At 34.4% G+C, this 13,960-nt stretch overlaps 2 protein-coding genes across 2 annotated transcripts; one reads left to right on the top strand and one right to left on the bottom strand.

Annotated features, from left to right (window-relative positions):
- The first annotated feature begins 4,211 nt into the window (after window positions 1–4,211).
- Window positions 4,212–7,533, top strand: LOC141599223 (proteasome subunit alpha type-7). The gene is made up of 3 exons (XM_074419177.1): window positions 4,212–4,503; window positions 5,991–6,405; window positions 7,103–7,533. The coding sequence occupies exons 1-3, from the start codon at window positions 4,331–4,333 to the stop codon at window positions 7,259–7,261; spliced, it is 747 nt and encodes a 248-aa protein (XP_074275278.1). The 5' UTR covers window positions 4,212–4,330; the 3' UTR covers window positions 7,262–7,533.
- Window positions 7,534–7,627: 94 nt separating this feature from the next.
- LOC141640747 (putative L-ascorbate peroxidase 4, peroxisomal) lies at window positions 7,628–10,081 on the bottom strand. Its single transcript, XM_074449431.1, has 8 exons — window positions 9,833–10,081; window positions 9,584–9,705; window positions 9,202–9,251; window positions 9,044–9,096; window positions 8,914–9,002; window positions 8,630–8,718; window positions 8,426–8,499; window positions 7,628–8,302 (listed from the first exon to the last, which is right to left on the bottom strand). Exons 1-8 carry the CDS (start codon window positions 9,952–9,954, stop codon window positions 8,110–8,112), a joined length of 792 nt encoding a protein of 263 aa, XP_074305532.1. The 5' UTR covers window positions 9,955–10,081; the 3' UTR covers window positions 7,628–8,109.
- Window positions 10,082–13,960: the final 3,879 nt, after the last annotated feature.

Genomic DNA, 13,960 nt, shown 5'->3' with positions numbered 1-13,960 from the left:
TAAAATTCGCGGCATCAATTCTACAACGTGTTTGGATGATTTTCGTGAATAAGCGTTGTTAAAGGGCCGTTGTAATTGCCTGTATTTGTAGTAGTGAATTTTTCCTAAGATAGTAAGAGCTCTCAAACCAATAAGGTACATTAATCACTGAACAAGTACTATCACTAAAGCCTCTCTGTCCATTTGGGACCTTCATTGAGGACAACAGAATTACTCAAGACAAAGAAAGTAGAAACAGGCAATTAGAAACAATTTATTGAGGACAACAGAATTACTCAAGACAAAGAAAGTAGAAACAGGCAATTAGAAAAATTGAAATGCAAGTGGTTTACGGTTTGTGTGTACAAGTTTACAGGCGAGAATGAAACAGTTTATTGCCAAACGCTCATGTATTCAGAAAATAGTTTAATCTTTTTCTTTAACACAATAATCTGTAAAGAGAGTTTTATCAGTATCTATCTAAACAACATTATTTGTTCATCAAAATTAAAAGAAGATAAAACACAGATTTGCAATGTAAGACGATTCTTTATTGCCAAACGCTCATGTATTCAGAAAATAGGAACAATATATTCGTGTTTAAGACGTTTAAGACGTCCCAAATTTGTAACCGTCTGAAGCGATGATAGTCGGATACAAAATCAGATATGATGATGTTAGAAACAAGCATGTTGATAACGACTAAGAAACTAACAGAACATGCAATTTACCCAACATGTGTGACTGTAATTTACCAGTGTATCAAACAAACAGAACATGCAATTTACCAATTTAACAATTTAACAATTTAACAATTTAACATGCAATCAAATTGGAAAAATAGCTTAAAAGTTTAAGAGATAGAAATAGACCTCCTTATTTAGACGATTTTTTAAGTCTAGCAAGACATCTTTCCTCGAACTGTCTCATTCTAAATGAGCTTCGTGTTTCAGGTAATTGCTCAGGTAATCTGTCAATTTTTTCAGGCGATTTCCCAGAAGAGATATCCCCATCATCAACACGCTTCCTCTTTAATTCGATTTTTGCCATAAATTTGTCCGCATATTTCGAGAATTTAACCGAGCTAGGTGATAACGGCGCATATTCTACTTCTTCAACCCTTTTCCCATCAAATCTACCCCCACCTTCAACATCAGTGACAACATCCAACACACTCTTATTAGGAACAAAGAAATCCGGTTCCTGAAACTCCGTTTCAGGAACATACATCCCAAAACGGTCCGGATCTAAGGAGTCAGGAACAATGTTAAGAGGAGGAGAGTCAGGAACCGAGTCTTCATCATCTTCATCTATATCAGACGAAACAAGACGATACCAACCAACACGATCCATGTAAAAATAACAGCAACTGATTATGAGGAGATTATAGAGATAATAACTGATTATGAGGAGATTATAGAGATTATAGAGAAAATAACAACAACATTAAGAGGAGCCGATTTTCTGAGGAGATATGATAGAATTGATGAGGAGATTATGAGGAGATTATAGAGACAATGAGGATGAGGGAGATCAGGCGGTGTTGGTCAGAGAGAGAGGATGAGGGAGATTTAGGGTTTGTGAAGGAGAGGAAGATTCCAGAGTGTATAATGAATGAGAGAGTTGAACGGTTTTGGGTATTGAATGAGAGTGTATTGAATGAGAGATGGAGTGGGTGAGAATTTTGAACGGTTTTGGGTAGGTATTGAGTGGGCCAGATTTTTTTTGGAGGGAGTTGTTAGTGAAGTGGGTTGGGTTAGGGATTGTTTTAGTGTTGGGCTTGGGTTAGTTGTTAGATTAGGGTAGGTTTTGAGAGATAATTAGAGTGGGCCAACAATGGCACAATGTGTAAATATTTAGTTTGTATTAGGATAGAATAGGGAAGTAATTTGCCAAAAAAGGAAAGTGGCCTTGTGGAATTGAATGGATCAAAATGGTATAAGTGCCTTGTGGAGTTGAATGGAGGGAGTATAGATTATGGTAGATAGTTTGGCTTGCCTTTTAAGTAGATTTATAGATTATAGATTTTTTATTTAGGTTATAGAGATATAGATTTTTCTCAGTATTCTGAAATCTAATATAGACATAAATATTGTGTAAGGAGAAATGGAATGTGAAAAGTTTGCTTTATTATTATTATTATTATTATTATTATTATTATTATTATTATTATTATTATTATTATTACTATTACTATTACTATTACTATTACTATTACTATTACTATTACTATTACTATTACTATTACTATTACTATTACTATTATTATTATTATTATTATTATTATTATTATTATTATTATTATTATTATTATTATTATTATTATTGTAACACCCCCATTTATTTAGGAGCCTTTAGCTAGACATTCCCAAATAAATAGAACTGTTACCATCTCGGTTTCCCGAGGTAGTGAATAACAAAGTCCAACTCACCAAAGTACTTTAAATTAAAACTTTAATGATTACATGTTTATTACAACTTAACCAACTAAAACTTAATATAAAATAATTAGAGATGATTGGATATGCAGACTCGGATTATGCTCGTTGTGCGTTAACGAGAAGGTCGAGAACAGGGTACTTTGTTTGCTTAGGTGGATCACCTATCTCATGGAAGACGCGAAAGCAAGTGACGGTTTCATTATCTACGGCAGAGGCGGAATATAGAGCAACGACAAATTTGGCATGTGAAATTATATGGCTGAAGTCGTTTCTTCGTTCATTGGGTGTGGAATACACTCAACCGGTGATGGTGTATTGTGATAATGAGGCTGCAATGAAAATAGCGAAAAATCCGGTATTTCATGAAAGAACGAAACACATCGAAGTGGACTGTCATTTTGTCCGGCAACGAATGATGGATGGGACGATTCAAGCATGTTGGGTCCGGACGGGTGAGCAGCTAGCTGATATCTTTACAAAGGGATTAGGAAAACAACAGTTCGATCATATCGTTAACAAGTTGGGCGTTTGGAACGGAGTACTTCCAACTTGAGGGGGAGTGTGACGATATGGTAATATTTAGTAAATAATATAATACCTTAGTTTGTATATTTCTAATATTAGTTTTTCTAATATGATAGATGAGTCCATTTTTGAAATAATGCTCAAAAATAAAATATTTATCGTTTTGGGTCGGTTTTAAAAATATTTGTCAAAATGGTGTCCACGTAGGCTCGGGATTTCTAGACCTGAAACACGCCACTACCAATGGCGTGTTTTGTGAAGGAAACACGCCATTAGAAGTGGCGTGTCTTTACAACAAATTTTTTCTTCAACTGACAGAATTTTAAAAAAAAAGGGGAAACACGCCATTGTAGTTGGCGTGTCTTTATCAAACTAGAAAGCAAACTAAAGTGGATGTATTCTTCACCCATTTTCCATATCTTTACAACATCAAACATTCAAGCTCATCCTCACCCCCAAATACGGATCTCGAAGTACATTATGCATGTTGTCCGGTGGACTTAAATCAAGCCCCGTGCTAAGAGTCTCTCGGTATTTGGGTCAATTTATGGTTGTTCGAAATGGTGAGAGCGATGGGTTAAGGTGGTCGAGTGGTGGTAGGGATGGTGTGAAGTAAGATATGTCTGGTGATTGAGGGAGAAATGGTGAGCTCAATTGGTGGTTAATGTGTGGTGGTGGTCGCCGTATAAATCGAGATCGAAATGAACAAACGAATTAAGAGAAGGAATACCAGTGATGTACTCCAGTTGATTATTCATATCAATTTGAAAAGCCACAATCACAACAACTTTTTAATTATATAAATGATACTTGTTGGTGGTTTTTGTTATGGAAGGAGAGATCTTGCGACAATGGAGGATTAATTTGGCCTAGAGATGGGAGTTTTGATGGTAGGGGGACAGAGAAAAGAGGTGTGGTGCCCACAATACACAAGTACTGCTTGATTTTCTTGATTTTTAAGATTTCTAAAATACACGCCACTACTATTGGCGTGTCTATCCCAAAAGACACGCCATTGTTAATGGCGTGTTTACGTCATTTATTTTTTTCCAGTAAACACGCCATTGACAATGGCGTGTTTATTTCGTGTTTCAGGTTTTAAAAATCCGAACCTACGTGGATACCATTTTGACAAATAGTTTCAAAACCGACCCAAAACAATAAATATTTTATTTTTAAGCATTATTTTAAAAACGGATTCAGGATAGATTTACCTTGATGATGAGCAAGCCTATATATAGGACGTATGTTGTATATTGATTCATTGAATAATAAGAAATCTTTCCCTTTACACAAGTCGCATAAACATAACTCTTCCTTCATATATATACCTTTTTTCTCAGTCTCAAAACTCCCGAAACTCCCCACCTCAAGAAATCACAACAATGGCGAGATACGATAGAGCAATCACTGTCTTCTCACCTGATGGTCACCTTTTTCAAGTCGAATACGCTCTTGAAGCTGTTCGTAAAGGTAACGCCGCTGTCGGCGTTCGCGGTACTGATACCGTTGTTCTTGGTGTTGAGAAGAAATCCACTGCTAAACTTCAGGATTCTAGGTTGATTTTGTTATCGATTTTCTAGAGTTTTATGTTGTTTTATTGTTCTGTATTCGGATTTCCAGGGTTTTTCTGTTTGATCGCATTTTATTTTATGATTTAGTTGTGCTGAAGTTCGATTTCTGGTGTTTTACGCTGTTGTTTGATTGTGCTGTTTTTGATTTTCTAGGGTTTTGTTAATTGATCGCATTTTATTTGATGAATTAGTTGTGCGTAGGTTCTATTTTATAGGGTTTTCCGTTGCTGTTCAATTGTACTGTTTTTGATTTCCTAGGGTTTTGTTGTTTGATCGCATTTCATTCGATGATTTAGTTATTAGTCAGTTCGTTTTTGCAGTGTTTTATGTCGCTGTTTAGTTATACTGTTTTTGGTTAAAAGTGATGATTTTTTATAGAAATTTATATTTGAGCAAGTAATGGTTAATTTGATAGTTTATGAACAAAGTGTTAGTCTGAAAGAATTTGGGTTCGATTAACTTAAATCTCTATTGCTCGTAAGCATAGGGAGCTAATTAGGTTCACTCTGTGTTACCCGACTCATTGTCGTGTCAGTATCAACATAGGGTTCACTATATAGTTCATGTTGAGTGGAAAAGTTTTCTAATATAAACTGAAGAGTTAAACTTTGGCGTCCAATCTGGAGTATTCGATTGCAGAGAGTGATAAAATTGAGAAAAGTTATGGGGTGATGACTGACCTCTATGCTCTGGTGTTTGAATTAGAGTTGATTGGTTGGGTGAAATGTAGCGATATGTTGTTGTGCTTTGCCTTCTTGTTTCAGTGTTGTGATCATGTAAACAATTATACTCCCTTTGTTTGTAAACGTATTATTTTAGCCATTAAATGCATAAGGAAATTTGGAAATATAACCAAGAAATGAGTTGGCATTGTCTTCCGTGAAATTAGGAAGCCACATATCTTTCGTTTGTACCGATGATTAAGATGAATACCTTTGTTATGCTGAGTATGAAAGAAAGGTGATTGACTAAACATCTTTATCATGAACTGAGGGATTAGTAGACAGGTCAAGGGTTTTCAAGATTTAGTTTTCATAGTTGCATCTAAAGTGAGAGGTTTTTTAATTTCGTAAACTATGCTCAATCCGTTTGTTTAGGTTTATATGGATTCCAATGGAAGTTGTTTGGATCAGTCCTCTATGTCCTGCATGTGTTATTTTCAACTTGTAATTTCCAGGCATCAGTTCCGCTGCATTTGTTTATTGTTCATTTTCCTTTCTAGGAAGAGACGGTGTCTCTTGTGTCCTTTGTAGTTAACGAAGACATAATAGGGATGAGAGCAATCTTGTTTGGGTTGCTAGTAGGTAAATCTGAAGGAGATCCATTTTCCTTCCTACGGGAACATTAGTGTTCTTTTGACATAAAAATAGATCTGAAGGAAACCATCATGTTTCATTCTCCCTCCATCCCCTTCTTCCCCTTTCCTTCCTATTGTTGTATCCAAACTAAGCAATATTTATTTTGTGTTCAGGTCGGTAAAGAAAATTGTAAACCTTGATAACCATATTGCGTTGGCCTGTGCTGGGCTTAAAGCTGACGCCCGTGTCCTTATTAACAAGGCACGTGTGGAATGTCAAAGCCACAGGCTTACCTTGGAAGATCCAGTGACAGTTGAGTATATTACCCGTTACATTGCTGGCCTTCAGCAGAAGTACACACAAAGTGGTGGTGTTAGACCATTTGGTCTTTCAACCTTGATCGTCGGCTTTGACCCATACACCGAGGTGCCGGCTCTATACCAGACCGATCCATCGGGCACATTTTCAGCCTGGAAAGCTAATGCAACAGGGAGAAACTCCAATTCAATTAGAGAATTTTTGGAGAAGAACTACAAAGAAACTGCTGGGCAAGAAACTGTGAAGCTGGCAATTCGTGCATTACTTGAAGTAAGTCAGTTTGGAGTATTTTATTTTATGTTATGAAACTTGTTAATCTATTATGAATGTGAAATTGCCAATTCGATGACATATTAGGCCAGCTGGCTTCTATAGGGCACTCAGAAGTCGGAAGTTTCGTCCTAAATATATTTCCCATCTAAAGAATTGCATTATAAATTGTGAATTAGAGTAATTTGTAAAAAACTTCCATCCATCTGAGATAACATTTACTTATCCTATTTCGTTAGTGTAAGTTCAAGCTGTCATTTGCATTTTGTTTGTTTGACAACCTTATGTAATGAATGTCTTTAAATTTAGATTCACCTAAAACGATCTTCTAGAAATAAGATGTATGCTGTTTCCAACCAAAATTGTATTTTTTTTGGATATAAAACTAATTTGAGACCGTTTTTTGGATGATCGTTCTGGCAAAAACATGTGCTTCGATGTTTGATATATCTTTGTTGATGTCTGATGGGTTAGATGGAGCTTCATTAGGCCCGCCACCCATCCATCATGCGTTTGAGCTGTCACCCGCGGTTTACCTATCTAATATGGCTTTTCATCCACGTGTTTTTGATTAAATTCGGGTGAAATTGTCATCCCTACTCAGTTGTTGATAAAATAATCCGGGTGGGATTGTCACTCCTACTTATCTGTTGATATTAACTCTGGTAACTGTTTTATGCAAATTCTTTCTTTTAAGGTGGTTGAAAGCGGAGGAAAGAACTTGGAAGTTGCAGTGATGACAAAAGAAGGTTTGCGTCAGTTGGAGGAGGCTGAAATCGATGCCATTGTTGCTGAGCTTGAAGCGGAGAAAGCAGCAGCTGAGGCAGCTAAGAAAGGTCCTGCTAGAGATTCATAGATGCACCAGTTTCTTTTCTGGGCTTACTTTTGCTGAACAAGTTACTTTCCTTGCCTTGAGCATTAATCCTTTGCCGGTTGGTTCATGATGTTTCTTTAGCGCTGGGTTTCAGATTATTCATAATTTTGTGTGCGCTATCAGTAGACAATTTGAATTATGCCATTGTTCCGTCTATGGTTCATTATCTGTAATTGCTTGAATGTAAAAGGATTTCGTCATTTGAGTTGAGTTCTTTCGCATGAATTTAAAGGATTTCGGTCCTCTGTTTTCCAGACTGTTTACGAGGAACAAACAGCCAACGCTGTTTGTGTCGTGATAGTGCCAAGATAGATATTTGGAACAGAAGTTCCGTCTAGCAGTTTTTTTTCGCCAAATATATAAACCAAGGTAAATCAAAGATCCGTCTAAACAGAAAACAGAGGTGTACCACATCATCAATGTCAACGAGACTTGTTATTCGTCTTAATTTTTATTTCGGTTTCTTGATAACATAATTGAACTAAGATGAGGCCGTTCGGGTTCATTATTCCGCACAATTTGGTAGTACTATATGACCATGCTTTTTTGTAGTTCCAGATTTGACCATCTTACTTAGCTTTGCTTATAAACTTCATAGAAGTAGCTGAAGACAGTAACAGCAACAGTGATGGCAACCACAACCTTAGTAACCATCTTCGGGCGAGAGTTAGGCGGTGAAAATCCCAACTCTGACAGCTTCTTGTGAGAATCTGCGTAATCTCTGAAGAAGGCTTCTTCATCCTATCACATCAAACGTCGACTTAAAATTGGTACTCCGTATAAGTTTGGGCTAGAAGTATCAAACACGTCCAAGTATGGGCGTGTGGCAACTATCTAGTGGCCATATGCATGCATGAACGTCGAAGATATAATAACCGTACTTGAGAAGTAAAGAGTCCGAGTAACAGAGTACAATGGTGAGAATTGTAGAGTTCAACATAGGGAAGGAACACCGGACCTTGTACAAGAACTTTGTCTGTAGGTAGTTTCAACATCCCTGCTCTTTCTCCTTTCAGCATTTCACTGGCCGGAAACAAGTAATAACGCCTTTGTACATTGCAATTTGCAAGCAGAGATGCTTCTCGGGATTGTTTACCCTCTTAGACAGACGACTGTACAAATCAACTACGGAAACTGTAAACTTACACAAAGTAGGAGTTGTCAAATTTGAGAGGCTCCGGTGTCCAAGCTCCTTTGAAACCGGATCTATCTGCATATGCAAAGTAGAAACAGCAAGTAATCAGAGCACAACTTAAGTAAGACTGATACCACTTATACATGATTACCATGGAAGTATGGAGTTTATATCGGTGTAAAACTAAACTATGGCGATGTAGAAGATGCATAGAGCCTAACCAGTGTATGTGCTCCAGAAAGTGCAACCATGTCCTTGTCAGAAAAACCCATGCGATAAAAAATCTCCCTCAAATGTTCGCCACCTATTTAGTTGTACTCGCATCAATTCCAAGTTTATGCATCACATTTTTGCACAAGCATCATCAAGACAACAACATCCTTACACTAGTGCCTCAAAAGCTGCCAACGGAACAAGGATAGTCGCATGTACGCAAACTTTGCTCTATATAATGAAAATTCAGTTGAGGAAAAACCGTTTGTTAGATAAGAGGAGTTACCTCCATTAGCATCAGGAAGACGGCCTTCAACAGTAGAACTCGGGCAATCCTGGTTATTTATTAAAATATCAGATGAAATAGTGGAGAATCTGCATCATCAGTTATATGATCGGTAGCAAGAAACACGTACCTGAGACTTCCACAGCCACGACTCCAGCAAGCTGAGGTACATCCGTACATACGCTAATGGTGAGGATTGAACTCAAAAAGTCGGAAGAACTCCCAAACTTGTTCATTTATTGTGGTACAATTACGACACTCGTTGATGCATTATAATACGGAATTCACCTGGTAAAGGTCAGCATAAGTTATCTTGGGGTGTTTCGCCTTTATTTCTTCTGAGATCAGTAAATGAAACAGAAGTCAGTGCAAAATGGTTACTAATTTTCTTGATGTTTACATAGCGAAAGTCATAAAAACCTCAAGACTTTTAGCGAGTCATTTTGCTTCATATCCATCCTATAAGAAAATCTAGTACGGAAACGCAAAGAGGCTGTTTCCAAATGACCCAAGATGAAAACCGCGTCAACAATTGCATTGGTAATGGAAACTAGTTTTGTGTGAGGCCATTGAATACAAGCCATTAATCCAATCATAAAATGAATAATGTAGCATCAAATGGAGTCGACCGACCATGTATGTATACGAGTTTTTGTCTTAGTAAGCTCACCACATAAATCAATGGCAACTTTGAGGCCTCTATTGGCACCATGGCTCAATTCGTACCTAATTGAACCATTTGGACCGCCTGTCTTTGTTTTCACATCGTATGTTGTACCTGCATCATGCCATCTACAAAAGCAGAACAACAAGATAGCACAATAAACATAACCACAAAGAAAACAGGGCCTTTTATTTGATGCAGTAAAAAAGAAGAGTAGTAAAGCAACACTGAATTTAACGATTATAAGAACATTACGCTAGGCGCAGCATGATAGGAGCACATTGCTTGCTAAATATTAGTGCACGTAGGTCACGACGAGCCTTATCGATTTCTTTCAAGTATTCTGCATCATTCACCTGCCCTTTTCGAGTTGTCATCTTGGCTACTTGCTCCTTTATTTAGCTGAGGGTACGAGTTTTGCTTTCGTAAAAATACGATTTCAATGGACAGACTCAAGTATAAGATTGTTGTTGCTTCGGAAGGAGGCGATAGAAGACAAATGGAATTTGGAGAACCCCTCTTGCAAGCGATGAATAATTCTTGAATAATTCTTTTGAGTGTTTTTTTTTTTTCTTTCTTTCTATGTTTCATAAAGCTTAACTCGTTATACAAAATGACGCGTAATGACAACAAAACAACTCTTACTGCGCTACTTGTTCACTCGCGAATTGTTTAAAAACACATGGAGTCATGGAGTTAGGATTTTGGAAGCCAATGGACAAATTCCTCAATTCGATTGCATCTCTAGCTGGTAGACTCCTTAGTCCTTATACAAATGAAATTAGGGAAGTGATATTATTATTAGGATTAGAAATAAGGTGATTGCTTGATAGGACTTAGTCTCCTAATTACGATGAAGGCGGGAGTCTACCTTACACTATTAAAATTTTATTATTATAATTGAAGAAAAATAACAAAATTTGTATATGACCTTTAATATTTTTAACTATAAATAAAAATAAATCAATTCGAAGTTGAGTAGTAGTTAATTGGGGTGGGGGAGTTTTGGGAGTGAGAAAGCAAGGTATATATACGAAGAGTTATGTTTCACGACTTGGGCAACAAGACAGTGAGCCTTTCTTTTTCCACATGCTCACTTTATTTTTAGAGGTTTTAATCTATAAAATATACTCCCTCCAATTCGCCATATTCTTCCCTATTTCCTAAAACGGTTATTCAGGTTTTCTTCCCCTTTCTATTTTTGTTAACTTTTTACTCTTAATTTATTCATACCTCTCTCCTATTAGCCCACCCATTAGCCCACCCACCCAACTCTTTTAATCCTATTTTATTCCTTACTTATTTGTGGCCCACAATTCATTATTTAACTCTTAATTATTCATCCTTCTCTCCTATCACCAAACCTCACCCAACTTTTTATCAATATAATACTTCATTTCTTAATTCTTGTGCCCAAAGTAAAGAGGAAGAAAATAGAGGATTGGAGGGAGTAATTAAAAGGCTACTCTAAAATGACTAATAAATGCCACGTAGACAAAGCCACCTAGGATTCAAAAATGCCACGTAAATGCCACGTAAATATGAGCATCAAAACTCATTGCCACGTAATTGTCTTATTTTATAGATTTAATTCATTTTTCTATAAATTAATTTAATTTTTGTAACCCTTACAAATTTACATCAAAATTTCATAATTTATAATCAAAATTGACATTTTAATTGAAATTTTGTAATAAAAACATGTTAATAAATGTCATAATTTATAATAAAAATTGACATTTTAATTGAATTTTTGGTAATAAAACATGTTAATAAATTAAAACTTTTCATACTACTTAACATGCACCCACCAGTTTTATTAACAATTTTTCCTATTTAATTCATTTTTTTAATTAAACATTATAATAAATTGATTAAAACTCTTCATAATACTTAACACCCACCAAATTAATTAAAATTTCTTCCTATCTAATTAATTTTTGTAATATAATATGTTAATAAATTAATTAGATTTCTTTATACTACTTAATACCATCATTTTTCATTAACATTTCTCCCTATTTAATTCACCTCTTGAGTTGCTCAGCAATCAATTATCTAATTTAATAAAACCACAAAATAAATTAAAATTAAAATTAAAATATGAGAGTCTATGGTTGTGTGATGGCTATAAAACCTATAATACCTATGATAGTTTCTATTAACAATATTTATTTAAAATCTATTGCTAATTTGCCCATGAGCTTCTAAATTGTGGATTATATTTTATGGTTTAATTTATTTATTTGATTATAGAAAGTATATTGAGTATTATTATTGAGTATTGTTGTTGTTATGTCAATACAGTATATTTTAATTTGTTATGTTATTGGTTTTATAAATACTTTGATTTATATTTAAATTCATGTTTTCCATTTGGTTTAATTTCAGTGATTTACATATGACAATGTTGATTCGTTTGTGAAGTTTTTGCCATGTTGATGTTTTACCTTTTGGTCAATATATTTTTTATATGAATTTTAAAGCATCGTGAAATGTATATGAATGCGGATAAAATAAAGCATCACGTGAGTAATTTGAAGAGGGAAGAAATACAAAAGGCACAAAACTGAGGTAAACCTATCTATACAATATAATTAAAAGGCTACTTAAAACATTTAATTTTAATTCACATGGCATTTTTATAGAGGTTAACTAGTTTTGTGACCCGTGAAATTCACGGGATCTTTTGTTTTTTACTATGATATTTTTAGTGAATCAAATCATAACATTCTACAATATGATTTCATGTTTTAAGACTTCTATAAAATCAAGACAAATTAGTTTTTTTTTTACAATAGTTTTATGTAAAATCAGAAACTAAAGTGTTATATAGTAAATACTTTTATCAAAACCATGTCATTATTTGACGTTCTTTTATGAGGGTTTTAAATGGTAAGTGGTGTTACTCAAATCCTTTTACGTGCTTTGTGATATGTCAAATATGCGCAAATGGAAGCTGATTAAAATCAATTAATAATACGGTGTATTTGCATAATCGAAAATCAAGTAACTCAATGGAAGCTGATTAAAATCAATTAATAATACAGGTATTCGCATAATCACATTACATGAAACCATAATATTATTAAACAAAGATCGCCAAACATGCAACACCCTCACTAATTAGATATTAAATTTTTATCAACAAATCCGAAATTAATATAAAACACACGATTAGAATTGTTGTGATAAAAACTAACATTTCACAGCACCCATAATATTGTAGCTAGTACTATAATAAATTGCGGAACTAAGAATTTGAAAGGAGCAACTCGTAATAATTGGATCATTAAGTCCCTATACTTCATCCATTAAACAATATTAAGCAAAAATGTGCTTTGACATTTCTCCAAATTTTCCACCTTGGGGATTCAACCGTATACTTCAAAATAGATAAACTAAGCATTCCACTCAATCATGTTTTCTATCAAAAGCCATTTTGAATAGGCATGTGTCTCATGTGTATAATTAAAGAAAATGAAAATTAAATTTAAGGTGTACAAAAGAATAATGTAGATGTAAATAAACTTTTTAGATTTCTCTCATCTTTATAGTTATTAATAATTGATAATTAATTCACCTCACTAATTTAACATCTAACTCCTTTCTTAAATGATAATTTTTGGGCTTTTCACTCCATTATTTATGCTACCTATTATCCATGTCAATAAGATTGAGATCCTCGCAAATGTTGTCAATCTTATAGTTAGTTTATAATATAGTATTGAGTCGAATGAGTAGAGTATTTGTTTAAGTAATTCTAATATTTCTCTTCTTAGTCTTCTTTCTTCAATAAACCATCCCTACATAAAAAAAAAAATCACTTAGTCATTAGTTTTTGTTATTAATTTAAGTTTCTCTTAAATAATGGAAGAAAGATGACATTGAGTCTAAAGATGTAAGTATATTTACCTTTGAATAGCACAACACCACAAATCTCAATATCCCTAAATAAGAAATAAACAACAAATATGCGAGGTTAAAAATGTGATGTACTTCATAACCAATGGAAAATAAAATAAATAAATGAATTCTTAATTTAAAACCTTAATACATTTACCTTGATGCTGATACAATGATAAAAAAAAATTTAGTGACATATACAATTCTTTTCGCGATAGCGGTACAAAAATATTTACTTAAATGTTGTCTCACAAATGTTGTCTTCCGTCAAAAATTTATAGTCAATCTTGTAGTTAGTTTATAATATAGTATTGAGTGGAATGAAGGGAGTAGTTGTTTAAGCAATTCTAATATTTTCTTTCTCCATATAGTATTTTTTCTCCAATGAGTCATCTATAGAGAAAAAAAAAAAGACAAAATCCATCGAGTAATTAATAAGAAATAAAATGGTGAATTTTGATTTACGTGATATTAATC

Source organism: Silene latifolia, chromosome 1 (genome assembly GCF_048544455.1).
Source record: "Silene latifolia isolate original U9 population chromosome 1, ASM4854445v1, whole genome shotgun sequence".
Classification (NCBI taxonomy): domain Eukaryota; kingdom Viridiplantae; phylum Streptophyta; class Magnoliopsida; order Caryophyllales; family Caryophyllaceae; genus Silene; species Silene latifolia.
The sequence above is the reverse complement of the archived record's forward strand: the minus strand, read 5'-3'. Positions and strand labels throughout refer to the sequence as shown.